This window comes from Pteropus vampyrus, unplaced genomic scaffold (genome assembly GCF_000151845.1).
Source record: "Pteropus vampyrus isolate Shadow unplaced genomic scaffold, Pvam_2.0 Scaffold1000003845, whole genome shotgun sequence".
NCBI classification, from domain to species: domain Eukaryota; kingdom Metazoa; phylum Chordata; class Mammalia; order Chiroptera; family Pteropodidae; genus Pteropus; species Pteropus vampyrus.
Window position 1 is genome coordinate 505 of NW_011918247.1, and position 27,874 is coordinate 28,378.

The 27,874-nt window shown below is 40.6% G+C and overlaps 1 protein-coding gene across 15 annotated transcripts; it reads right to left on the reverse strand.

Moving 5' to 3' along the window:
• On the reverse strand, positions 1–27,809 carry LOC105311412 (F-box only protein 36-like). Of its 15 annotated transcripts, XM_023527090.1 has the most exons (8): positions 27,603–27,809; positions 26,832–27,040; positions 21,868–21,966; positions 21,663–21,783; positions 12,938–12,972; positions 9,183–9,314; positions 3,567–3,739; positions 1–337 (listed from the first exon to the last, which is right to left on the reverse strand). In XM_023527090.1, exons 4-8 carry the CDS (start codon positions 21,722–21,724, stop codon positions 173–175), a joined length of 567 nt encoding a protein of 188 aa, XP_023382858.1. In that variant the 5' UTR covers positions 21,725–21,783; positions 21,868–21,966; positions 26,832–27,040; positions 27,603–27,809; the 3' UTR covers positions 1–172. The 15 variants fall into 15 exon arrangements, with proteins under 15 accessions (XP_023382858.1, XP_011385700.1, XP_023382860.1 ...); XM_011387398.2 differs by lacking the exon at positions 21,868–21,966 and having other exon boundaries at positions 26,832–26,960; XM_023527092.1 differs by lacking the exon at positions 21,868–21,966 and having other exon boundaries at positions 9,252–9,314.
• Between the last annotated feature and the right edge of the window lie 65 nt (positions 27,810–27,874).

Here is a 27,874-nt window from a genome sequence, read left to right on the forward strand (position 1 = left end):
TTGAGAGGAAAAAGAAGTTTATTTTCAGAACAATATTCAAAGTAAAGAGGGTTGAAAAAAAAATTATCTTACTTAAATCTACCAGATAATTGCATTAACCCATTACTAATGGTGGTAAGTTATATAAAAATTCAGTTTAAATTTATTTTTTGATTTGTCACTTCAGTTAAGTTTAGTAAAATGCTGTCTGTCTTCTCTGTGTGAGCTTCTGTTGGGCTGCATTTTGGTGGAGAGCTAGCAGCTTCTTATAAGTGGTTATCCCTATCTTCTTTGCATCAAAAGGATGTTTATCCTGTAAAGCTCCAAATTTCTCCCAGAATTCTTCATTGCTACACATCTAAAAGAAAAATAATTACATAAGTAACCTTTTGAGTCACAAAAGGGATGAAAGAGGTTTGGATCAATTTAAACACAAGCAATCTACCCCACAAAAAGAATGGTATTTTTCAATGATAACAGCATTGTTAGTAGAATAATTTTAAATTATTATCACAGTAGAAACTTCAGTGTGCCAAATTGAGAGCATTGCGCCTACATATTACATACAGTGTGCCTACCTGTGTTTACTCCTGTTACGCACTCATGGATTAGCCATTTCCTATATCATGAGGACCATAGTTTTCTGAACGACAACAACAAAAAATGAAATGTGATATAACAGAGGATTCCTGTTCCACTTTGAGGCGTGAGAGCCAGTGTAGGTGATGCTGTTTGGACACCAAACTGCTGGCACTCCTAGGAGACCCTAACAGATGACAGAGAGCGTGATATTTGGAGTTGGGGCTTGCTATGGACTGAACTGTACTCCTCGGAACTCACATGTTGAGGCCCCACACCCCAGAGTGGCTGTATTTGGAGTAAAGAAATAATTACAGTTAAATGAGGTCCTAAGGATGGGGCTCTGATTTGATATGATTGGTGTCCTCAGAAGATAGCAGAGAGCTCATTCCCTCCCTCTGCTACATGAGGGCACTGCCAGAAGGTGGCCATCTGCAAGCTGGGAAGGGCCAGCACCTAGATCTTGGACGTTCAGCCTCCAGACCATGAAAAACAAATGTTTAAGCCACCCAGCCTGTGGTATTTTTTATGGCAGCCTGAGTAGACTGAGATAGGCCTGTCTAGGAGACCTGAGGACTGAGAGGGAACGAAATGTCAGGAAGAGGCCCAACTGATGGCCTGTGGCAATGGTCCCTCTCTCCTGGACCTTCAACTTCCTCTTCTCTTGGATCATTTCTGTCAGCAGAAACAAGATTTGGTAGTTCCTATGTTATAAAGAAAATTCCTCAGGCAAAACTACCGTATCTATCAAAACATAAAATGGAAATACCTATGCACCTAGTATATGAACTCCTAACACTACGTCCTAACAGATGAACCTGCAGGAGTACAAAAAATAACCACACCAAACTGCTACGATGTCCTGCTGTAAAAGGAAAATGGAAACAACTGAAATGTTCATCGGTGGGGGATAGCTAAGTGATAGTTACACTATATGGAACACTGACATTAAAATATCCACAATGTAGTATAAAGTTCGAAGCACAGAATACGCTTTAAATAGTTTATAGACACAAAGGATGTTTGTATATGCATAGAAAGTGTCTGGAAAGATATGCACCAATTACTAACTGTTTACAGTGGCTAATTAGAGAGATTACATTGTGGCAGTAGAGCTTTCACATTTTGTTGAACATTTTTAAACTTATTTTTTAAAACCTCCTTAGCCCCACATACCCCTCTAGCTATTGCACCTTCTACTTCCCTTTGTGCTTCTTGAAGTGGATTTTTCACACAGACCCATTCGCTTCTCCGCTGCTCCCACCCCATCCACCGAGACTGCTTTTCTGAGTCTCCATGGTCTTCACGTCCATGTGGCTCTCTGACCTCTCACCAGCACCTACACGGACGTTCCTCAATCTCACTCGCACTTGCTCCTCTGGTGATTTTATCCATTCCCATGGCTTTAAGTATCACACTGTACCAACATCTCTCAAATTAGCACCAATTTATCTTTTGACTTCTGGATCCATATGCCCACCTGTCCATTCAATCACCGTTACCTGGAAATCTCACAGGCAGCTAAAGTTCTGAACCCTTGTGTGTCCCACACTACTAATGCACAGGCACATCCACTCTTACCATCATTGTCCACCTGTGCATCTCTTTACATCCTTCCTCTCCCCGCATCCAGTCCTGCCCGATTCAACCACACAATGTCGACATTTTCCACGGTTTTTGAAAACCTCATGTGACCCATCCTCTCTAAGTCTCCGGCCACCTCTTATACCTTCTGACCCCCAGTCTGTTTTCTGGTCGCACCAGCCATTCAGATACAGGAAAGCTCTCTTCTTACCAGACCAGTTGCAGCCTGTACTTCTGCAGAGAGCTTCTTAGTTCTTGGGTTTACATGTCGCTTCCGCAGAGAGGCCTTCCTTTGTCCCAGGTTAAATACATTGCCCACATAACAGCTGTACTTGTTTATTTTTATGGGGACTTTGGACTTCTCTCCCTGTACCACCCACTGGCCAGTAATTCCATGAAGACAAGGACTGGGTTGTGCACTACTGTTTATACCCAGCGATCAGTGGAACTCAGTAAATATTTGTTGAATGAATGCTGAAATGAATGAAAAGACATAGTACCTAATACTGTAACTTACTGGTTCTTAAATAAGAAAATTTATCTTTAAGCCAACATTTATCTTACAAATAACAAATTCTTTTATGGCTAGAATTTCTGACCAGCTGAATATTTTCAGTTACGTATTTTGATCTAGAAGCCACCTAAACCTCATAATGAAATATCTTTAAAAATACTCAGGCTTTTAGCAATACTGACAGGAAATATACTATAATTTAATAGCAATTGTAGGTAGGATTACTATGATTTTTAGTTTTTTCTAATTTTTAAGCAATGATCATGCAAAAAAAAAAAAAAGATTTTCATTACTACTCATTCCAAAAGGATTCAAAACTTATTATTACCACATATGTGCAAATGCCTTAACAGTAAGTTAAGAGTGAGAAGTTCTAAAGTGAGAAGTTTGAAAACTAATTTTTCCCCAGGGATCTCTCTGTTCATCTGCTGCCAAGGTTCTCATTGAAGGACACTGGTGAAAATCTGCATGTAGGAGTTCCTATACGATTTATCTTTCTGTTCTTGATATTTGCTTAAATTCATGTATGAGTGGAAGCTATCTTAGTACTATTTTAACATTCTCTTTAATATGTACCTTTTTATGAAAAGTCATTTCCCTTGAAATACAGCTTGGTGGATTTCCCCTTGGTATAATCACTTTGCCTATGACATTTTTGTTTTACAAATGACTGCTTAATTCTTCTCTATGTGCGCTGTTTTCCTCTTAAGCGCTAGCTTAATTAGTTTCTTAGGTAAAACATGTTTTTTAAATTATTTTTTATTTTAATTCTTTCATTACTTTTATTTTAATTATTTTTGCCCCATTCCAATATTTGTCATCCCCTGAAGTTAAGATTTTCTAGATCACTCCTTTTCTTTTTGAAATTCTGTGTAATATTTACAAGTAGAAAAATATTTTAAGGTCTTACCTTTTGGAACTTTTTGCAAGTTTTCGATAGCTGCTCAATGTCATCCATATCAAGGAAAGAGAAGATCTGTAGGATTATATTGTCAGGCATGCGAACTAACAAATCCAATTTTCCCTGACCTAGATTCAAAGAATAATCCAGTACTTCTTTCCCAAACACTTTCTGCATCTGCCCTAAATATCAGCAAGAGAGTGAGACAAGGACAGAGACAGAGACAGACTTGGTTATGATGGGCCCACTCTCAAAAAAAGTCACTTGATTTTACAAACACCTATGCTTCTTCACAAATAATATACCCGTCATTATAATAAATATTCCCACTAAAAAGATGCTCATCAGTAAGAAATCCTAACTTGCTTAAGTTAACTAACACACATTTAGGAAATTTTTTACATTTTGCCTGACAATCAGTTCTTTGAAGAGACAGTTATTGTTACCTTTACACATCCATTCATTCAAAATTTCACTGAACGCCTCTGTGGCAGGCACTTTTCTAAGGATCAAACATACAGTATGAGCAAAGCAGACCTGTCCTTGACTTCACTGGACTCACACCCTTCATCTCATATAAAAGCGACAGAAACCCCTAAAAGGTCACAGTCTTCCTCAGACTCTCCGAATCATAGATGGCAGAACCAGGTCCTCTCCATCGGGAATTCTTAACCAGAAATCCACGTTACGGCTGTGGTGACATTGCTGTTCTTCTGCTCATCCACAGTTCCCTAAATTAGTATCATGCTATTATGAATAAGTATATCATACAGTCTATATTGGCTTTCATCAGATCCTCAGTAGAGAAACTTCTAAAAAGTTAAATTTTTTTATACATGAAGCTGTCAGTAATCCAGCACTAAATTGTTTTCACAGTCTTCTTGCCACAGACGTAAAGCGAAGCAATTCAATATTACAGGTATAAATTATTGCCTAAAGTAGCACTTAATATTCTCTCTCTATTGAAGAGTGGGTGAGTCATCACTGTCTCCTTTCTTCCAAACAGAACCTACCCCACCTGCAGCCTGCCCCACTGCACAGACTACCCCCACTCTACAGCCCACCCCCTCCCTACAGCTTACCCCCTCCCTCAACAAACCCATGTGGCTCAAGCCAGGTCTGATCAGTGCAGGCCCCAGACACAAGCCAGTCTGCTCCAATCATGTGCCTGGTGGCTATCATTGGTCAAGTGGTGGACAAATGACCTCGGTGAGTCCAGCAAGATGGCAGGCCTCAGGGGAGTCAGCCTTCAAATGGAACCAAAATGTGCGTGCAGAATACAGAGGTGGAAAGGCCCTGGGCTTCTGACAGCAGTGGCGGGGATGCTGGGCCAGCTTACTCTGAAGCCCCTACCTTCTTGTAGACTTCTTTCGGTGAGAGGGAGTGTTCCTTGCTTTTTAAGCAGTCAAATCTGATCTTAACTGACAGGTTTGGTTTTGCTATAATGTGTGAGAAAGCTTTGACTTGAAGGAAAACTACCACTTGCCCTATAGTACTGATGCTCAAAGTGGGATTCCTCAGGCCAGCAGCAGCTCCTGGGGAATTTGTCAGAAATGCATTCTCAAACTATGCCTCAAAACTACTGATATTCTAGAGCCCAGCCCTCATCTTCCAGGTGACTCCGATGCATCTAGAGACGCGCCCCCCCTCCACCCGCCTTTACCACATTCTGCCTATAAGACCAGGAGGCCACACCAATGTCCAACCACAATCACCATTTACTAAACAGTCACAAAGAAACACTTCAAAGGCTCAAGGTTCTAACTTAGAACTAACATATGTTGTAATGTGATAGAGCTGTGGATCCCTTTGCAATTTTTGCTAATTTAACAATATTTAGAAAAATTCTAAGTCCTTCAAATTTCCCTGAAACCTAGCATTTCCACGTAATACACTTTTCGATAAACCGTGAGCTGCTTCCAACAGGTAATTTACAGGTTCTACCCCTTAAGGAGTAAAAGGCAGAGCTGCATGTTCACCCCTCCATACTACAGACACAAACTCTCACTTGCCAAGGGCTCCCCCAACCACCAAGACCAACCACACTTGTCTGGGTGTGTACTTCGTGCCAGGGGATGACTCTGCATGCTCAGGATACAAAGCTCAAGACTGATGACAATTGGGCTTTCCATTTGGCAGGCAGGGAAATCCACACAAGTGAGCGGACAATTAAAATTCACTTGGAAAAGGTTTGGAATAAGGCGTGGTCAGGAAATATGAATTTTAAAACTTTTATCAATCACCTTCTCCCTAAGTACACTGGTCTATTTGGGAAGGATAAATTTTGGGAATAAACATTTGGGATCCAGGAGGCCAGAGCTCAGCCAACTCCTGTGCATGCCCTGACTCACTAGTGATGCAGAGATGAAGTGACGATTCAGGGCAACAGCATGCAGTGGTGGTGATAATGGCACCCAACAGAGTGACAACAGTGACTCCACCGGAGCCTACTGTGTGCTTTCTGCATGCTACCCTCTCTCTGTTGGTTCTGAGCCTCATCTCATGCTCCAGGCTTCCAGTTGACTCTCTGAGCTACTTGAGATCCTTTCAATAATTTCCCTTTTCTGCTTAAGTCAGCAAGAATTGGTTTCTGTTGCTTAAAACCGAGAACTCCCAAGGAAAACTGATAAACAGAGAGGGGGTTAGAGGCAACAGTAACACAAGGAAATTTGGGGAAATAAGTTACACCGCTCTGAGTAAAAATCCCATTAATACCCAGGAAGAAGAATCTGGCAGCCCACCGTCTACGGGATGATGGCTAATTACCTGTGGTCACCTGAAATAAACGGTTCCTTAGGGGTCAGGTTTAGGGAAACAACATTGCCACCGCCATAGAACAGTGTAAAAGGCAAGAGGAACTCAAGATTGTAGGGTAGAGTAGCAATTTGTAATAGCACTGAACTTGAATGAAAATGTCAAAGAAAATGTCAACGTTCTTAAAACCTAAGTCCTGGGACTTACTACACAGGTGCTAAAATTATTTGTCTTATAGTCACAGGGTTAAAACAGTGCCAAAATGTCTTTGTGAAGGTTGGCTCAATAATCTGGACAGGATGGGACTCTGTGTATCAGAATGGAGGTATTTAGGCTTTGACAGACTCAGAATACTCCAGACCCACAAATACACAAACCCCACTGGTCCTCCTATGCCTTCCCTACCCCCAAGGATTTTCTTATGCTCCTCCCATCCCTCCACTGTTTCCAGGCCTGAGGTAGCCAATAACAAAGTTGATCCTGGGATGAGGCAGAACACAGCACTTTACTAAGTCATGTCAGCAAAAATGAGGGGAACAAATGCAGAAATGGATTCTGAATGTAGGAGTCTAAGAAAGAAAGAAAGTAATACTAAATTGGGCTGAATTTATGGATAGTATGTTGGTTTAAACATCATAGAGGTAACCAGTCGTCTACTAACTGGTTAATAGCAGCCCAAACTCAGTGGTGACCAAGTGAAATTGAGATGCCAAAAATTCCCATCCGAATTTAGAGATTTCTGGGGACAGTCATTCTAGAATAAATTGCTTATATGCTACCCACCCTGCTACCCACACTCTTCCTCCTATTTCTGGTCCCCAAGGGCTAAATAATACTCTTTTCTACAAAATTTTGAAAACACACTGGTGAGAAAACACCACTATCCCTGAAAACACACAAGTGACTGCAATTAGAGTCGGCTCTGTAGCAGACTGGACAATGGCCCCTAAAAGATATCCACTTCCTAATCTCTGGAACCTGTGAATATTCTTTTATATGAAGGGAAACAAAGGATTTTTGCAGATATGACTAAATTAAGGATCTTGAGATGAGGAGAATCTCCTGAATTATCTGGTGCACCCTAAGTTTAATCCTGTGTTCTTATAAGAGAGAAGAGGTAAAGATTATATACACAGACATACAGAGGAGAAGGTGACATAAAGATGGAGCAGAAGAGAGACTGGAAGATGTGGACCTGAAGATTGGGGAGATGCTATGGAAAGCCAAGGAATGCCAGCGGTCACCGGAGGCTGGAGGAGGGAGAGAACAGATTCTCCCCACACTGTCTGTCTCCGGAGGAAGTGTGGCCTTGCTGACACTGGTTTCAGACTGCTGACCTGCAGAATTGGAAGAGAATAAATTTCTGTTCTTTTAAGACACTAAACTTGTGGTAATTTGTTACAGCAGCAATAGGAAACTAATACAGGCTCCTTGACTTAAATGAAAAAGGAAAAATCCAGGAGTTTAGAGTCAAAACTAAGAAGGAGACCATAACAGGCAGAAGGGCTGGTATAGTCATCAGAATGGCCCCGCATCCAGATCATTCTAGGGGCGGGTGATTATGGAGGGCCCGGAGCTGAAATGAGACACTGCCCACTAGATTCCTGCTTGATTTGCATAGCTAAAACCTATTTTAGATCATATAAATGTAGGTCTGACTTGAGAAACCACGAAGAGAGAGACATAACCCTGATACCAATTTCTAGACAAGAATATATTCACAGACCCAGAGACCCTCAACTATTGAGAAAGATAGCTACACTTGAAGAATCTTGTAAGAACTTTGAAGTTTGTTCTGTAACTTTTCCACCTTTAGGTATTTATCTCAGATTAGGAAACATCCACAAGCTTGACACGATTCTCCGTGGGCAAGGCTGCGTGTCTCTGTCAGAGAGATGCAGAGGCAAGTATGTTGGCTAGGACCTCAGCTCTCTTACATCTTGTGAGCAACTATGGAGGGGACTGTCTCAAGTAGAGGACATGAGGGACCAGCATGGGAGTCACCAGGAGGGGTGAATTTAGGGATGGCACTACTGTGAACCTGGAGAATGTAGGATGATCTGTGCTTTGGAAACATTTGACGTTTTCTTTGTGCCCCCTCCCAGTCCTATCTGTGTCCTACACATGGATGCTGCCTCCACCTCCACATGCCTTCCTCTCCTACTGATTTGGCCATCCCCGCAGCTACCGAGATGCCCCTCCCTTGTCTCTTCACACAGGAGCTTGATCACGTGTAGCATGTTGGGCCTCATCCGGACCTCCTGCCCCAACCAGGCTTCCAGGAGCTACCTGAGGGTGTGAACAGGTGGATCTGGACCACAATAGTCTCACCGCCCTAAGTGCCAGGGCCTTCTGGGAAAATTCACTCCATTCTAGACTCAGCTCAGTGTCCAGTTGCCCCTCATAGCACTTGGTTATTTCAGTACCACTCCCCTCTGCCTCTGAGCACCAAAAAAAGTAGGCTGCTTCATTTACTTCATATCCCAGAGCCTAAAGTTGTTCCTGACACATTGTAGGCACTTAAAAATGCCTACTGAATGAACAAATCAGTGCACCCTTGATTGGTTCTACTCATGTGACACTCCCTAGATAGAAGAAAAAGAATGGAAGGCCATGTAGCCTGTGAAGGACCCTTGGCCCCCACCAGACGAGAGGCTCCATGGGCTGTACTGCAGCTCTGCCCTGGGCTGCTACACACCACAGATGCCTATAGTTCAGCCAAGCCAAGGCAGCCCCTGGGCTCCCTCACTGCTCCCAGACAGGTTGCTAGCACCAGAAACAAACGGCTTTCTTTAAACAGGGGGGCACTAGCAGCCACAGGTGCCCGGGGCTACTTGGAACTGCCACGCCCTGTCTGAGCGCCGCCTGTACCTGTGCTGCAGCCCCATACTTGCCATGCAGCCGCCTGTTCAGCAGGAAGTCTGCGTGGAGTTTCCTCACCTCTCTGGGGAGGGCTGTTTCTTGTTCCAGGCGGAGGGAAACCATCCATGACTTCCAGATAACCTGCCCACAGAAGCAAACACATGTGGTGCATCATAGGTGTTATCCACCATGGCAAAGAAATTGGCCAGATGTTGTCTTTATTTAAAAGTCCGTGAGTGTTGATGTGACATAGTCTTGAAGCTCCAGCCTGGAGAGGGCTTATCCGAGGATCTGTCATCTGCGTTGGCATCTTTTCATTGGGATTTACAAATAAGTAAAGTTGCTGGGGCCTACCTAGGCCCACCGAATCACAGTCCCCAATCATCAAATACTCAAGTGATACTTTATAAGCTATGTCAGACTTTCCCCTTCAGGACTGGCTGAGAAACAACCGTGTAGAGTTTGCATGCACCAGAAAAGCACAAAACGTGTCTGAGGAATTAGAGACTGGTCCCAGCCTGGAACTGGTAAAATTTTACGTTTAGCCAACTGTTGTTCCCTTACCAAGTGGTCCTCAAAACTTTTACTCTTGTATCTCCTAAAAAAATGTTCATATTTGAATGTCACAGTATTTTATCCTGATGAGGATGAAATTCCCTGCAATCAAAATACGCACGTGAATGAAAACTTTGGATTTCCTACAAGGTCCTAAGTATTAAAACTATCTATTATCATTAAAGTGTATAATCAAGGCAGATCTTCAAATAGTTGATCTATTAACTGCTATAGTCTGAATGTTTGTGTCCCCTGCCCCTAATTCATATCTTGAAACCTTATACTTAATGTGATACTTCGAGATGGGGCCTTTGAGAGGTGCTGAGGTGATGAGTGGAGCCCTCATGAATGAGATTTAGTGCCCTTATGGAAGAGACCTCGGAGAGTTTCCTCACCCCTTCCACCTTGTGAAAACACAGAGAAGATGACCGTCTATGATCCAGGAAAAGAGCTCTCACCAGACACTAAATCTGCCTGCTTTGTGATGTTGGACTTCCTAGCCTCGAGAATTGTGAGAAATAAATTTCTAGAGTTTATAAGCCACCCAGTCTATGGTAGGAAGATATAAACATAAAAACTATAGAAATACCCCTCCTTGAATTCAAAACAGCAGGATATTATTAATCATTGTTGAAGCTAGTGAAGGTGCATTTTACTATTCTACTTCTGTAGATGTTTAAAGTTTTCAATAATAAAATATTAAGAGAAAATTTATCTCAGATAGATGGAGATTTTTTCCGATTGGTTCATATGTTAACAGATAAATTGAATACTTTTTACTAATACAATAAGATGATGTTAAACAATTCTATTTGTTTTTCATTCTTATTGATCTGATTGCTGAGAAACCTTGTTGAAATAGAAGGGAGCAGAGTTTGATTAGAGTAATAACATCTGATTCTTTAAATTTTTTCAAGTTATATGCCAATGTATCTATAACCAAACATTACTTCTAATGGCCTACCATCTGATAATTCTTTCAATTTTATTGAAAGCAAAGAATTAGAAACCATCTGACTTTTAAAAGGATTTGTTATTTAATCACTAGAGTCCTTTAGTTTCTCGGTTTCTGGAAAGTAGACATAAAAGGCTTTTTCAAGACGTATCAAATAACTATTATAGTTATGCGATACCAGCTACTCTCATTCCTAGAGGCAGTTTAATCTGATATAATCGAAAAGGCTTGGGAAAAGAAAAAGCAAGGCAATAATTTCAACCCATTTTTGCCCAATATTGTTATAGAGCTTGCTAAAGCCTTGGAGAGCAGATTTAATCAAATTTATGGAAAATAGTCACCAGGTAACCTTTGCCAATTAGTCCTTATATTCAAACCAGTCAGCAAATTCAGGCTTCTTTTCCCAGAAAAGTATCACTCCATTTTTCAATTTAAATGTATGTGAAATTTGTCTCAAAATGAGGACCTATTGATTCAAAAACCTAGGAATACACCTTGTAAGAGATCACTAAAAGCAGTACGGTCAAAATTTCCTATTACCTAAAGTAAAACAATGTAATATAATGTAGAACTAAAATTCTGAGTTGTCGATGAAGCAAAAAATGTGACGAGAGTTACATTTCCTCAGTAAATCTGTGCATATGAGTATATCAAACTCTAACGTTGGGCTTTTGGGAAGAATTAAGATTTTAAAACTCATAAATAAATTCTTTAATTTTGTTTTAGACCACTACTAAACATTTTATATGTATTTATAAGAGAGTAAAATATATACTGCTAAAAACTTTTGTCTGGCAACTAGCATATAAGTATTTTTTAATTGATGGGAGGTAGAAATTATAAAACGTATTTAATTGGGTGAATGACTAACTGGGAAATATGCTTTCTAAAAACATTTTTCAACTGTCTTAAAGATTACGGCACACCTTATCAGAAAGAAATAACATTTTACCTATAGGTTTTATAGAATGTATTTTGGAAATACAATCACGTGCCACTGAATGATGAGGATATGTTCTGAGAAACACATAGTTAGGTGATCGTGTCATTGTGTGAACATCATAGAGTGCACTTACAATAACCTAGATGGTATAGCCTACTACACATCTTGGCTATATGGTACAGCCTATTGCTTCTAGTCTATAGACCTGTATAGCATGTTACTGTACTCAATACTGTAGGTAATTATAACACAATGGTAAGTATTTGTGTATCTAAACATATCTAAACGTACAAAAGGTACAGTAAAAATGTGGTGTAAAGAATTAAAAACAGTACATCTTCATAGGGCACTTACCATGAAAAGAGCCTGCAGGAATGGAAATTGCTCTGGGTGAGTCAGTGAGTGAATGTGAAGGCCAAGGTCATTACTGTATACTACTGTAGACTTTATAAACACAGTACTCTTAGGCTACGCTAAATTTAAAAAGCAACATGAGATTAAATTAAGCACAGGAGAAAGTGATGTAATCAAGAGACACAAGAACCGTGAGATATATGAGGCTGCTGCCTGTGTAACATGACATACTATTTTATAGCAAACTTTTTTATAAGTAGAAACAGTGCACTTTAAAATAAAAAGCATAGTCAATATATAAACCAGTAACATGTTTTTATTATCATTCTCAAGCATTATGTACTGTACATAATTATATGTGCTATGCTTTTATACGACTGGCAGTGCATTGGGTTTGTTTATACCAGTATCATGACAAATACGTGAGTAACGTGTTGTGCTGTGATATTATGATGGCTACCATGTCACTGGGTAACGGGAATTTTTCAGCTCCATTATAATCTTATGGGACCACCATCGTATAGGTGGTCCGCTGTTCATTGAAATGTTGTTATGCGGTACATGACTGTAGTCCCATTAACCAGTTTTCTGTAACTTAGCAAAGTTATTTCAGCCTGCCTTTACCAACTATATAAACTGCTGGTCCCCAAATTCCCTGTTTGAACTAGCTTATCTGCTCATTCTGCACTCACAAGCTGATAACTCTGAAACATAGTCAGAGTTTAGCCTTCTGGAAATTACACTTTGACTTCAAGCCCACACCTTTAACTATTTTCCTAAACCACCTCACAAATCTTTTCCTATTGGGTCCTTGAATTCATTTCATGAAGCAGGTATTAATTGGTTAGAGACAAACCAATTAATGTGCCAAAGACTAGCAGACCCATAAGTGAACAAGGTCTTACCCAAGTCTTGTTATTCCAAATCACTGGTTCTTTCTGCCATTTGTTCACTTACCTCCAAGCCTTAAATGCCATCTCTCCTCCAGCTTACTGTTTAAAGGAATAATGTTAGAAAATTTAGACTCCTTAAAAACAAGAAAACTCTTAATCATTTGGATAGATATATTGTCTCATGATACTTTCTGCATACCTCAAATTCTGTCCAGAGAGAATCCCACCACTCACAGTTTGAAGGGAACAGGCTGGGCAAGGAGAGCAGAGGCTGCCATCTCCCCACCGAGCCAGGATCCCCAGGCAGACCAGCTTCCACCTGTGTTTTTTGTCTACCAAAGCTACATGGCCTCCCCAGCATCTGAGAAATGGACATGCAGGGCTCAGGAGGTCAGAGTATCCCTTCTTTGGTAAAGGGTTTTTAGGGGTCTGTTTCAGTCTGCGAGAGCCTATTTTAAATCGTTGAATTTGTTCGTTTCCTCACACGTGTAGCAGCCTTGCTTTCCTCTTTGAAAGTCTGTACTTGCCTCTCTATCCATCCCCATGCCTGGTTCTGATGGTCTCCCAGATTCTTATTCTTCCTTTCTGTTGAATTATGTTTGCATATTTACTGAGCACTTCCTGAATTTTTCTCATCAGCAGAGATACAGAGGTGGCTGAGAGGACAGTTCCCACTCTGGAAGTGCAGTTAGCACCGTGAGAGCGGTGTGTATCCGCGAACTGGGCCCGAGGGAAGGGTGCTCCCAGGGGAGGGTGAAACGCTCCAGTCGGGTGGATAAGAGCCTGTGCTCGGCAATCAGACACACTGTGCCAAAGCCCTAATCCACCGTTTCCTGGGTGACTCTGGGACACGTGAGGAATGCAGCAATCGTGATGGAAAGGGTTAGCACAGGCCCAGCATATATAGCAGACGCCAGTGAATGTCAGAGTTAACACCGGGTGATAACGGAGAGTGCTCCATTCTGACACTGCGCCAAACCCGAGCGGTGGCAATGCCCGGCAGAGTAGCCCAGAGACGTGGACTTTTCCACTTGACGTGATACATGTCCTTATTTTGGTTTCCCATTATGTAAGACTCAGCTTTTAATTTTTCCATTTTAATAGTCTCCAATCACCTATCACTCATTCCTAATTTCTTTCTTCCAGGCGCCTCTTCCAAGGGGGAAAAAAAAATCTGTGTCTCAGTACTCCAGTGGCACCTGCCTATAGAAACACAGGGAGAAATTCCATTTCGTTCTTGCCTCTACTGGCTCAGAAGGCCAGGCAGAGTGCTAAGGTGTGTTCACCTCTGCACCTGAATCCCCTCTACTTCACTCAAGGGAACTCCTGAGAGGACTAAGGGGGAAAAACGTAGGGAAAGTGAAGCCAGCCAACACCCAATATATCCTGGGGCACATAAACCTCTGCTGCCCTGGGAATCACAACCTCAGGACTGAAAGTAGTATTAGATGCCAGCTATCAGCTGCTCCAATCTCTTGCCTATGCTTAAAGCCCCAATGCTTCACGAGACAGCGCGGGGACTGTGGCTGAAATAATGTGGCAAGCCTCTAGGTCACCTGGAAACGGAACTTCTGCCATGCCATCAATCTAACCGTTAATATCTTGAGATTCAGTTGGTTGAAATTACCACCTAGAAATAACCACCACTGTTCACATACTACTTTCTTGAACACATGGGAAGCTGCGAATAGTTCCTGTCAGTGGTAGGAGATTGAGAGTCAGCTGGATGTGAATTAAAAAAAAAACAAAAAAACAAAAAAAACAAAAAAAACAGTAACGTAGAACTCGGTGACATGTATGACATATATTCTTATAAGCACAAAACAGTTATAATTTTCATCACCTTAAAATTGTAACTGTGTATATGTACAGGTGATGACACACCTGTTAAATATTCTGGTGTATTTCTTTCTTGCCTCTGATATATTGAAACTGACCTGGAATGATTTTAATGTTGCAAACAAACATAGAAATGAAAAGTTTGTATCCAAATGAAAGAGAAGCATCCCTTTAGACATTATGATCCTTTGGATTATTGATCTGAGGGAAGGGAAAATCTGATTATTTTTTGGATTTCTATTTAATAAATCATGCTTAAATGGTTTACATCTGCTGTCTTGTCATAATGCTTAAAAACATTCCCTTTCACTATCAAAAGTTCTCCGGTTTAAGATGTACATTTTAGGATGGGGTACACTGATAAACAACCATTCCTCCCTGCACCAATATCCTTTCAGATGTGACTTTTCGGCTTCTCCAACAAAAAGTAGAATCTTCCCGCTCCTTGAATCTGGACTCGACTTAATGACTTTGCTGAAAAGCAATGTCAAAAATGAACCTTTGAGGTTGGCTTTGTCCATGGCTTATATCTCTGGAATTTGAGTAAATTTGTCCAAGTGTCAAACCCAGTAAAAGTCTCTCCGTCCAGAATGAGAACACTGAGAAAGAAAGGAACCTGGAATTTGTACGAGGGTAGTCAGGACAAGGAAAAGGGAATTATGTTGAAAACCCTGATAAAAAGTAAGTCTCTTTAAGAGACTGACTACAAAAGTCAAAAGAAACATAAGAATCGTTCAACATCCTTAATAAGATATATTAATATGTATGAAGGCAATCGAAAGATATTTTCAAATATGCAAGGCATAAGAAAATATACTATTCAGAGAAAAAATATACTTAGAGACATATACCACTTAAGTAATGGCTCGAAATTATCTCCAGAAAGAAAAATCACATGAAAGGCTCACAGTCAAATCAGTGGGTCACGTTGTCAGGGTGAATTCTCCTACAGTGCTTCTTTTAGGGTTTTGTTTGATTATTTTTGTTTTGTCTTCTCTATTTTCTTAACAGCAGTAAATATCTTTCTTGACCCACATCGTATATTCTCAACTTCAGCCGGAATTTGCATTTGGTTACTATTTGAAACATTGAACACTAACCTACGACACTAGTGCGGTTGCATCAGCATCTGCTTAAAGCTAAACCTACCAGGCTGGGATGGTTTGCCAGAGGAAATCCTACTCAGAAAGATTAATAATTTGATTTTTATAATATCAGAGTTTTCTAGAACAATTTAACCTTGGGATAGGCAAAGATTTCTTAAGCAAGACCTAAACATAAACAGAAATAAGCATAAAGTAAAAGATCAATACATTGGGCAACATTTAAAATCAAGAACCTCTTTTCACCAAAAACAACAACAAGAACAACAACAAAATGCCATGAAAAAATAAAAAGGCAAGCCAAAAAGTAGAAGATTTTTCAATGCATATAACTGACCATGGGCATATATCCAGAATATGTAAAGATTTCCTCCAAATCAATAAGCAGGAGACAATCTAATGGGAAAATGGACAAGAGATGTGAATAGAACATTTACCTAAGAGAATAACCAAATGGCTGATAAATATCTGAAAAATTCTCTACTTTATTAGTAATAAAGGAAACGGAAATTAGAACCACAATGAGTACCACTATAGACTTACCTATACAGCAAAAATTAAAGGCTTACACTCCCAAGTGTTGAGAAGGGTGTGGAGTAACGAAGTTCTCAGATCCTGCCGAGAGTGTAGAGTGGTACAATCACCGTGGCAAACTATTAGTATCTACTAAAGATGAACATACAAAATACCCTATGACCAGCAATGTCATATCTAAGTTGAACTCAAAGAATTCATGTACTTGTGCTCCAAAAGATGTACGGGAACAGATAGTATTAATTGTAGTAGCCAAAATCGGAAACAGCTCAAATATTCATCAACAGTAAAATGAACTAAGTTGTGCTATATTCATATAATGGAATACTACACAGCCATGAAAATGAATACTCTACAATTACACATACAAACTCATTGACAAATTGCACAACAATAATATTGAGTGAAGGAAACCAAAGACATAAGAATGATATTCTATGATTCCATTCATATAGAATTAAAACACAAGAGTTGAAGTCAGGGTAGTGGTTACCTTTGAGGAAAAGGGTGTGGTGACTGGGAGGATGCTTGGGGGAGGTGTGGAAGGACTTCTGAAATGTTAGTATTCTATTTCTTAATCTCAATGGTAGGTACACAGTTGTGTTCATTGAGTTCCACACTTAGGTTTTGTACACTTTTGTTTCTATCTATAATACTTCAATAAAAAAGTAAGAAAAAAACTTTAAAAGAAATACACTTAGAAAAAAATTAGGCATTGTCTTTTTTCTCTCATCCAAACTTCATAGTAGTTTCCCAATTAGCATTCCAGCAAGTATAATCTTTAAGAGGCACAATTCCAATTTCGTACTTGACTGGTCATCGATCCTCAGTGACTCTCATTGTTCAGAGTCCTTGGTGTTGCCTTCTAGTTCCTTCATAAGCTGACCCCACAGCAGCATACTTTGTAGTCTTAGCTCCCTCCCCCACCTCCCTACACACTCCACGCATTCCCTAACAACTGTTCATGAATGCTTCCCCACATTTCAAGGCCTAGCTGAGTTTTCTTTGTGCACATGAAACTTTCTCTGATAAACTGGGCAGATGCAAATAATGTCTTTTGAGTTCTTTATATTTTTATGGCATCATAGCCATTTGTACCTGTTTCATGGCTTTCATCGTGTCCTACAGTTATAATTTAAACCCCTACTACATTAATTGCTTTTTATGGTCAAGTGTTCCACCTTCTTTTTTTAAGCCCTGAAAAATCTTAAATTGAATTTATAGCATTACGTTTTTCTTTCTTTTGAGCCGGGGCAAATTAATATTTTCTGGCCCCATCCACCCACCCACACCCAGCCTTTTTGTAAATGGAAAAAGAAATTATTAAAGCCTTCTCATAAGGATATATCACAGAAATGTAATTTCATTCACAGAGCTCCTTAAAAGAAAAAAGCATCATTATATTTAAATGACCGCTTGAGCAGACATTGCATGTTCCTACTGTTTAATCCTCACAGCTAATGACATCCTCTGTGTGATTTATTTTCCAAAGTTGATCTAATCATTTTACTTTCCTTGCTTCTAAGTCTTAAATTTCACAAGCTTGATGAGTTATTGAATTGTTTTCCAGTTGCCGTTGCTGTAGTTCATTTTGGGCAATATTCATTACATGACCTAATTGCACATAAGCAGAAGCATTGCAGAGATATTTGTTTCCTTGGACATTTGTTATTAATGTAATAGCTATTCTAAACCTTTTGCACTTTCCTTTTGGCCCCAAACTGGCTATCATCCCACTTGTTCTTAACAGATGACTTTGTCTTCTTCATTATTGAAGAGATCAATGCCATCTGTCTTGAAATCTCCCTGTTTCTAAATGTCTCATAATTCATCCATTCGCATTGATCCAGGGAACAAAGTATTTGTCTCAAGGAGTGGTTTTTAACCTTGGATACACACGAAAGCCTCCCGAAGCCTGGGTCGCACCCCACAGAGAATCTGATTACGTGGGCTGGAATGCAGCGTAGACATTAGTATTTTTTGTGACCTCCCTGGGTGATTCTGTGTGCAGCCAGGGTTGAGAACACCAGTCTGAGGAGAGATCTTTCACTCTTTCCCTGGATCTCACTCATGGAGGACCGTCTTCCATCCGGTATCCTAGCTCTCCCATCTCCTCACCGGCAAAAACACTTTTCCTCATCAGGCTTCTCATTACCATCTCCATTGTCCCCTTTTTTGTCAAAGCAAAAGAGAAGTATACACTTGATACCACTCATCGACTCCTGGATTCTTGCTAGACTCCACACTACTCTGGTGAAAATATTCCCTCAAAATTGCCAAACACCCTCTTAATCATCATTGATGAAGTGATTTTGTTTCATTTCTTGCTTATGTAGCACTTCACGCTGCTAAACATACTATTTTCCTTTGACTTCCTAGTTTTTGCATCTTCTCCTACCTCATTGAATTTTTTTTTTATCACTTTTGACTTATAGACCAATTTCCAAACAAGTGCTTATACCTGGTGACAATAGCTGTAGCGATAAGCTCTTAGAAACAGGTCACCTAAGCCTGAACCAGCCACTTGGATTTCATACTAAAGTGGACAAAAAGGGGCTCAGACTACAGGAGTGAACAAAAATGGTGAGAAGTGGGCATTGACCGTAGGACAATCTCCTCGTCCCCGAAACTTACCATTTTATCTAAAGAGAAAGTTCTCTCTTCTATACCTCAGTTGCAAATGATAGAAACCCAAATTAAATTTGCTCAGGCAAAGTAGTAATGGATTTGTTGGTTTATCGAATTTATAAGATTAGTCGTATATACTGATTTAGACACAGGTGAAGGTGTCTAAATCAGTATACGACTCATCAGTATACGACCAACTGGTGAGAGGGATGGCTCCCAGCAGGTCTAGTCTTTTACTCGATGAGCCCAACTACCCTCAGAGAACTGAAAGTGTCTTTCTCAGTAATATCTACAAAATTTGCAGGTCTGATTCTGGTCATCCTGAGTTGGGGTACATGCTCATTACTAAACCCGTCACGAGAGCTCTGTTTGGTCAGTCTTGGGCTGTGGGTTGAGGTTTCCCCCAACTTGAATAACAGGAGGGATCAAGGACTTGTTAATTGAAAATAAAATTGACATGTCAGACAGGCAAAAACGACAGGGGTCTTGTATACTACCAGACCAAATCTCCTTTGAAGACACCAACTCCTCTTCACTGTTTCCTTCTCTCCCAGACATAATCGCCCTGGATGAGCCACACCCATTCTCCCTTCCCCCAGTAAAAGAAGATTTAAGGGCTTGTTATCATGTCCTACATCATCATACCATACATTCCTGGAGTTTTCTCGGCATGGCTCTGAATGTTAAGATTAGTACTGAGGTTTATACCAGAGCAAAAGAGAAGTCATGTGTTGTAGGCTGCTTTAAAAATGGCTCCCAGCGCTCCCCTTCTCTTGGTGTTCATGCTCTTGCATAGCCTCCTCCCCTTGGGTGTGGATGTGACTTCTGACTTGCTTCTAATCAATAGAATGTAGTAAAAGTGATGGAATATAGGAGATTATGTAATTATGTTCAGGAGATGGAAGGGCCTGTCTTACTGGTCTCTCTCTCTCTCTCTTTCTCTCTCTCTCTCTCAATCTCCCTGCCCCTCCCCCCAACTGTTGCTGGCTTCAAGGAAGAAATGGCCATATTAGGAAACCCCAAGTGAAAAAGAACTGTGAATGACCCCTAAGAGATGAGGACAGCCTCCAGCAGACAGCTTGCAATGGCCTCAAGGTGACAGACAATATGAATACGAGGGCCTCAGTCCTTCAGCTGTTAGGGACTGAGTTCTGCCCACAAGGGCTTGGAAGCAGAGCCTCCCCTAGTAAGCCTCAGATGAGACCACAGCCCAAGCCCCACCTTCATGGCAGCCTTGCAGAGGACCCAGATTCCTGACATATGGCAACTATGTGATAAAAATTGTTTTAAGACACTAAGTTTGTGGTAAAATTTGCCTTTGACATCCCTTTCTCCTATTTTTATAATGGCATCCTATGTTCCTTTAGACATCCATCTCTACTCCACACCAATCCTATGCTAGGCTGGGCCACGAAAGTTGGCCAGGATTTGAAGGTGCGTGTGAGGTTATTTTTAATAGATTTAAAGCAAACTCATAAACAAGCAGTGGAAAGGACATCCATAAAATCAAGCATACAGGTGAGTTGGTGTAGCTCTCCACAGCCCCATGGAGCTATGCCCATAAGTTGGGTTTCAACACAATTTGCACAGTGAGGAACCCAGCGGATCAGAAGAGCTAGTCCAGGTGATTCCTAACTGCACATGGAAAGAAGAAAAAACATGAGAATTGCCCAAAGGTTCTATAAAAGAAGAGCAATGAGTGGGGGGCTAGCCCTGCCAGACACGCAAACAGTAAATCTTGGTAATTAAAACCACAAGTTATCAGTGCTTGAATACACGGTCAGAACAAACCACTAGGATATCATAGTTCTAAAAGTTTGTTATGTTAACATACGTGTGAGTGAGCCTGTGGGGAAACATGTACCCTTAAACATTGGTGGTAAGAGTATGAATTGATGCCAGCTTCACGAAGGGCCATTTGGCTATGAAAGTTACAAATGCATATATCTTGTCCCCCGACAATTCCAATTCTAGAAATTTTTCTCTATCCTAATGCTGGTGTGTGTGTGTGTGTGTGTGTGTGTGTGTGTGTGTACATAAAATAACGTACGTTGATAGTTTTTCAATACTGCACTATTTATAGTAGCAGAATATGGAAAGCAATCTACGTGGTCATCAATAGAGACTGGCTAAATAAATTATGGTACAATGTATGTACATACACGGTACATACATTGGCTACTTAATAACTAGAAAGAGGAATAAGTAGGCTCTTTATGTATCGATGGGAACAAGCTCTAGGATATATTGCTAAGTGAAAAGAAGCAAGGTGCAGGAGGATGTACAGAGTATGGTACTAGTTTTAAAAGGAAGGGGAAGAAAAAATGTCTATCTCCTATGTGCATAATGGTTCTCTAAAGAAAAAGAAAAAGAACTGTGTGTGAGTGGGGAGGTGCAGGGGGGAAGACTGGGGCATATGTTGAAGAGTAGAAGAGAGATATCCATTTTTTAAAATAATGTTTGGTGTCTGATTCACGTAAATATATTACCTATTCACAAAAGTAAATGAAAGCATCTATGCCAAATGGTGCCAAAGTTATAAAGAAAATGTGGAAATGTAATTCATCTTTGCCCTAGAATTTGCATTTGGGGCAAGTTTTATTTCAAACCATGTATTTTCAGACACATGAGAGTCTATCTTTCTAGAATTATTTTAACATCTACTTAGGAATTGTAGCCACTCACGGTTTATTGTGTAGCCCCTGTAACGCATGTCCACAGAGTTTCCCAGGAGGAAGAACTGTCATCAGTAGCTTCCATGAACATGGCCCATTCAGTTGGAGACAATAAAGGAATGGAATCACTCCTGAAATAGAACATGTGGCTCCGAGCCGCTCTTGTTAGGATTCTAGCTAAACTTTCGCTCCTAAATGCAGTATTTTACACTTACCTGCTCTGAGGCTTTCCTGCCATTTTCCTTCCTACCCATGCTGCCTGGGAGGTCCTGCTGCAGTTTTCTGTCAGTTTGGGATTTCTCAACTTAAAAGAGCTAGGAATAAATGATGCAAAAGGGAAAATTCCTATGTTCTCTCCTCCAGATCACTTTCATAAAAGTTGTGTTTATTTTTAGTCTTATTTGTTCAAGGCATGAAGTGGAAACTTGAATTTCTAAAGGGGCAGCAAGTAATGTGATTGAAAGAAATGCACTGGGTGAGGCAATAGGGAGGGATGGGGACTACAGAACCTGGCCTAGTGTGGCCCAATCTCCCCAGTTTTCAAGTGCAGCCCAAATTCAATTCTTTTAAATACAATTTTTAAGTTTTAGGATTCCGTGTGGACTAAAATAAGATATCCACAAGCAGATCTTACTTATACTTTCCAACCTCTGATTTCAGCCTTTCCTTATCCTTGAGGAAACTCGCAAATTCTGTAGGGATTTAAATGTTTAAATAGCCCTTATGTAAAATCTTGTAAGACATTTTTCAAAGCTAAATCTATTATGCATTCTTTTTTAGCCATTGTCTTTAAGATAACTTTTTAAATTCTAAAGAGGTGCAATTCTTTTTATAGAAGCAACATTGCCTATACTTCAATAGGTGTGTTGCCCCATCTCAGCATTTAAACATTTTTGAAAGGGTGTGACCTTCGCAAAAATGCCCTGGGTAGCAAACCTAGCAAAGACTCTGAAAATTTAAATAGGAAAGGGCTTATAAAAGAAGAAAGCGTTTAGGCTATGGCTGCAGAGATACCGGAATGTCCATTTTGCTTAAATTGACTAATGTAAATAAAAAGTGTGAATCGGATGTCTGTGTGGACAATAATAGCTACCTTCTCTAGGATAATCTCAGTGAAAATTTTATAGACTTTTAAATAAGTGTCCTAAATCTAATACCTTTCGACTTGTGGATAAAATCATACAATAGTGGGCTACGAGAGATAAATCACTGAAATAATTTAGTGCAACTCATCCATTTTGCAGCAGCAGAAAGTGAAATCCCGATGGGGAAACTGTTTGTCAAATGGTAAAGTATAGCGCTTGGGCCAGGCTAGAACCAGGCTAGAACCCAGGACTGGTTCTACATGAGAATAGAAAGTTGGGGTGTGGTTTTCTCTGCTGCATGTAGGCAACTATTTTCTTCTGTGTCTCAGTCTCCCCATCTCTCATGCTCACTCTCTCACCTACAAAATGACGCACCGTAATTTCTATAGCTACCTCATGGAATTCAAGCTTTATACTGTCTTTATAATCTTTATACAAGCTTTATAATCTCTCTTCTTAGAGTCTACCTACTAGTCTGACTGCACTGTCCCTTGTACCCCACATACGGACTTCAGAGAATGGTGCATTGCCATCAGTAGCTGTTTCCTAATCCCTATAGCACTTCCAGGCATTCTTGTTCCGTGAAGGCTTGGCAGTTCCAACACAGAACACAGGATGTAGTAGGCCAATAGCCCCTAAAGATATCTAGCTCCTAATCCACAGAACCTATGTATGTTATGTTATACAGTAAAAGAGACTTTGCAGATGTAATCAAGTTAAGGATTTTGAGATGAGAAGATTATACTGGAATATATGTGTGGGCCATAAATAGAATCACAACTATCCTTCTAAAAGGGAAGCAGATGGAGATTCGATTAGACAGAAGAAGGCAATGTGACCACTCAAAGAAAATGGCTTTGAAGGAACTGTGAGCCAAGGACCACAAAGAATGAAGCTCCAAGAAGCTGGAAAAGGCAAGGAAACAGATTCTTCCCTAGAGACTCCAGACTGAGCGTAGCCCTGTGAACTGATTTCAGACCTCTGACCTCCATAGCTGTAAGAGTATAAATGTGTGTTGTTTTAAGCTACCAAGATTGTGGTAATTTGTTACAATAGCTAAAGGAAACTAAGATGCTAGGCACTCTAATTTTCAAGAATGATAGTCAAAGAGAATTAGAGAAATAAATGAAAATTCTCTAAAGGATAGCATTATAGATTCATAAATAATAATTAGAGATTTTATGCAAATTAACTTTTTAGATCTCACTAGAATGGATGATTGAGTTTTTACGAAAAGACAAATTATCACATGGACCAAAGAGTAGGAAATCGAAAGCAGGCACCAGCTGTGCTTTGTATGTTTTCTCCACATGTGCACTCATGCTGGAGAAGGCCACTGCAGGAAATTCCACAGCTTAAGGTTCTGTGTCCATTATGATCACGATCCTAACCTCGGTTAGGTCCTCAGTGTGGACCCTTCTGTGTTTTTCTCTAATCAGTTCTTGCTCATTTTCTACAGGGACCATTTCGTGAAACCATCAGTCCTCAAAACCATCAGTGCACTGCTCTAAACAGATGGGCTGACCTCCATTTTCACAGAGAAAATAGAAGCGACCAAATGTCCTCGACCTCCTGTCCCCCAAACCACAGACTCCCTTCCTTCCCTACTCATTCTTTTTTCCTCGTCTTATAATAGGGAGTTTGTCCTAGCTCCTGTTCTAGGTTAACCCTTCTAACTGCTTTGGATCACTTTGGGTCCTGTCTCCTCAGGGGTTTTATCAATTGATCATCTATTTTTCTCTTATATATTCAATCTTCTCCTTTTTACTGGCTTCTTCCTATTAACTGGTAAATAGGTTCAACACTTATCTTAAAAACAAAACACAACAAAAGAAAAACTCCCCTTCGAACTCAAGCCTTCCTTTCACGATTTCTTCCTTTATTTCATAGGAAATTTCTTGAAAGAAAACATTTTAACATGTTATTTACACTTCCTCACCCCCGTTCACTCGTCAGAAGAATGTCATATGAATGCCACCAACTCTCCTTTACTGACACTGCTTTGCTGAGATCGCCAGCAACCCTTGCTGTTAAATTATCAGTCCTCAACCCTAACACCTCTGTGTTTTCCAGTGTGATTTGACAGACACTGTTGCCCATTTCTTCTTTCATTCATACCCTTTCTTCCCACCTCTCTCCCTGTTTGTTCAGTCTCTTTTGTAAGCTCCTCATTATCTGACCACTCCTTAAACATTTTTAGTTTTGCCTTTGGCCCTTTTCTTTTTTTATTCTGTGGTAATTCCACAAAAGACGTCTTGCTCTTTCATTGCTAAAGTTATTATCTGCTTATGGGCCTCATGTCTTTATTTCCATCCAAAACCTTCCCAGCTTCAGGAGTCACATACTCACATCCTTACTAGAATTTCCTTCACATACTCTCGACATCAAACAAGCCCAAAACAAAAGTCATTAACTACTCATCCTCCTCTATTCCTTCTTAGTGAATAAAGGTGCCAAGCGACTTCGGTGCCTTCATTCTTTCTCCCTTAGGAAGGCATCGAACCACTCCCACATTCTGTCAGTATTACCTCCTAAATACGTTTCAAATCTGGCCATGTCACCTCATCCCCATTGCCTGATGACCCTCCTTCAGGCTACTAGAATCTCTCATCCGGATCATCACAGTTGCCTTCTAACGGAGCACCCTCCTTTTTTTTCACAGTAGTCAGAGTGATCTTAAACACAAGTCTGGTCATACCACTCCCCTCCAGGAGACTTATTTGGATGGCACCTCACTTTATCTTAAGTCCACATTCTTTAACATTACTTACGAGGCTGCGTATAATTTGCCTTCACCTCTCGCAACTCTCCTGTCCCTCCTACCACACTCTAGGTGCAACCTTGTTTCTCTTCTTTCAATTTCTCAGCCATGTCGTCATCTCTTTTCTCATCAGGGCTTCGTGACTATTATTTCTTTCTCTCTTCACCTCCCTAAAGACTTCTCATCCTCATCAGAAAAGCAGCATGTGGTAGTGATTATCTTCTCTGGGAAGTTTTTTTCAACTTCTTACCAAACCTTACTCCCAGTGTGGGTCAGGTGCCTCATCTCTGTGCTACCATGGCAACTAGGACTTCCTCAACATCACATTTATCCTGGATTGTTACTGGCTATTTGCTTCTCCATAATCCTTGCTAGATAAACCATAAGCTCCAAAAAAGTAAGAAACATGTCTATTATGATTATATGTTAATTCTCAGTGTCTAGCAGAGTATGCGGCATCTATCAGTTACTCAATTAATATTTTCCAAATGAATTATCGTATTATCAAATTAAGAATTATTTAATGTAACTATACCCTATGATGACAAAGACTATTTAAAAGGCTGTGTCCAATCACTGTTGGGAAAAATTATGACCAAATATGTTGAGTTTTAAAAATACCCAATATGGGTGAAATTTGAGGAACTGTATCATTCAAGACTATTTCTGTTGCCAGTAACAGAAAGCATATTAACCTAATTCAACTGGAGTTAAGAAAAAAAAGTGAAAATTTATTTGCTCACATAACCGAAAAGTTCAAGGATGGCCAACTTTAAGGCTTAAACAAGTTCATCAAGGCATAATCGTTCTGCATCTCTGAGTAATGCTTTCTGCTGCAAAGATTTCATTTTAAGGCTCTAGGTATTGCCCCAGCAGCAAAAGACTTACACCTCTCTTGTAAGATTCAGTATAAGCCTAGACAGACATGTAGTTATAGATCGATAGGTAGGTAGGTAGGTAGACAGACAGACAGACAGACAGACAGGAGAGAGAGAGAGGTGGCGGGAGAGAGAATTTCTGTCTAGGCTACTTGTTACCTCTGCACTAAATTGCTATGGTCAGGGAGATGCGATGCTCTGCTTGGTGTACATGGACAAATAAAGTAGATGCGGAAAGTTCGCATGCAACTATCAGAAGAAGAATGAATGGATGCTGGTTGTGCTAGTTACCAATTTGTTGTTTTCTAACTCTAATCTACCATTCTTTTCCCTTCTTTGTGTTTCTGGAGCTGAACCCTATAAACGTTTCTCCTTATCCACCTGGTACAAACGTTTAGCTTCATCTATAGAGGGTGCTGGAGGCACATTGTAGGAGGAAGGTGTTTCCCACTTACCCTGCTTTTTTGGCACAGTTGTTGATTCTCAGTATGCATAGTGGCACTCATCGACTACCAGGTTTTGCTTTTCACTCTGGCCTGTGGTTTCCGGCTCACCGGCCTTAACTTGACAGCTGTGGAACAACTCTGGCCCAGTACAACCCAGTGAATGTCTCCACTATGCAATGAACCACAATCACCTTCTCCAATGATATCTGAAAATGATCCTTGGGGAAAGAGATCCCCTTTCATGTTTGTTTCTTCTCGGAGTACTCTTCCCCAGTCCCAAACCCAAGAGGTAGAAACTTTCATTATTTCCCACCTTACAGATGAGGAAACTAAGGCAAGGATAATGAGAAAGAGAAAACAGCCCCTGACAGCCAGGAGCTGACCTGCCACTCATAGCTAGTATTCTCTCTCCTGTTGAACATAAACAATTTCACAAGACACCACCACCCAAGGCCATTCTGTGATCATCATGGGTCAAGACAAAGTCAAGACCCCTCTGTCATCCATTCTGAGCCCAGACAAAACAAGAGCATTGTCCACACCTCTCAGATTGACCAACGATCCCTCTCCCAGCCAACTCGAGTGCTGGCAGCTGCTTCACCAATTACAGCTGTAGCCTCATTTAATCTAGGCCCCGACCCCCACCAAACCCATAACCAATTATATAATCGCCACAAACCCTGAGAGCATCTAAACAGAGGAAAGCCCACTTCCTTCAATCCTCCCCCAAATCACCTAACAAGAGCCCAAATCCTCAAGTCTGCTCAAACATTCTCTTACCGAACTGCAGGATGTGCGTGGTTTCCCTTGCGGTGAGTAATAAGCCCAGCTTGTCCACCCACAGGTGCGTGCCTGGGAGTCCTGGCTGCAGAACACTGCCAACAGCCTAAGTTACTTGTCTGAGGTCACAATCTAGTAAGTCACAAAGGGGTAAGACAGGCTGTGACTCCAGCAGTCTTTAGAGTTCTCTTTTACCCCTTCTTAGTAGTTAATCCCCCCTCCCCCACACCCCACCTCCCACTCCCCGTTGCGAGTTAATCATTCTTTATGTT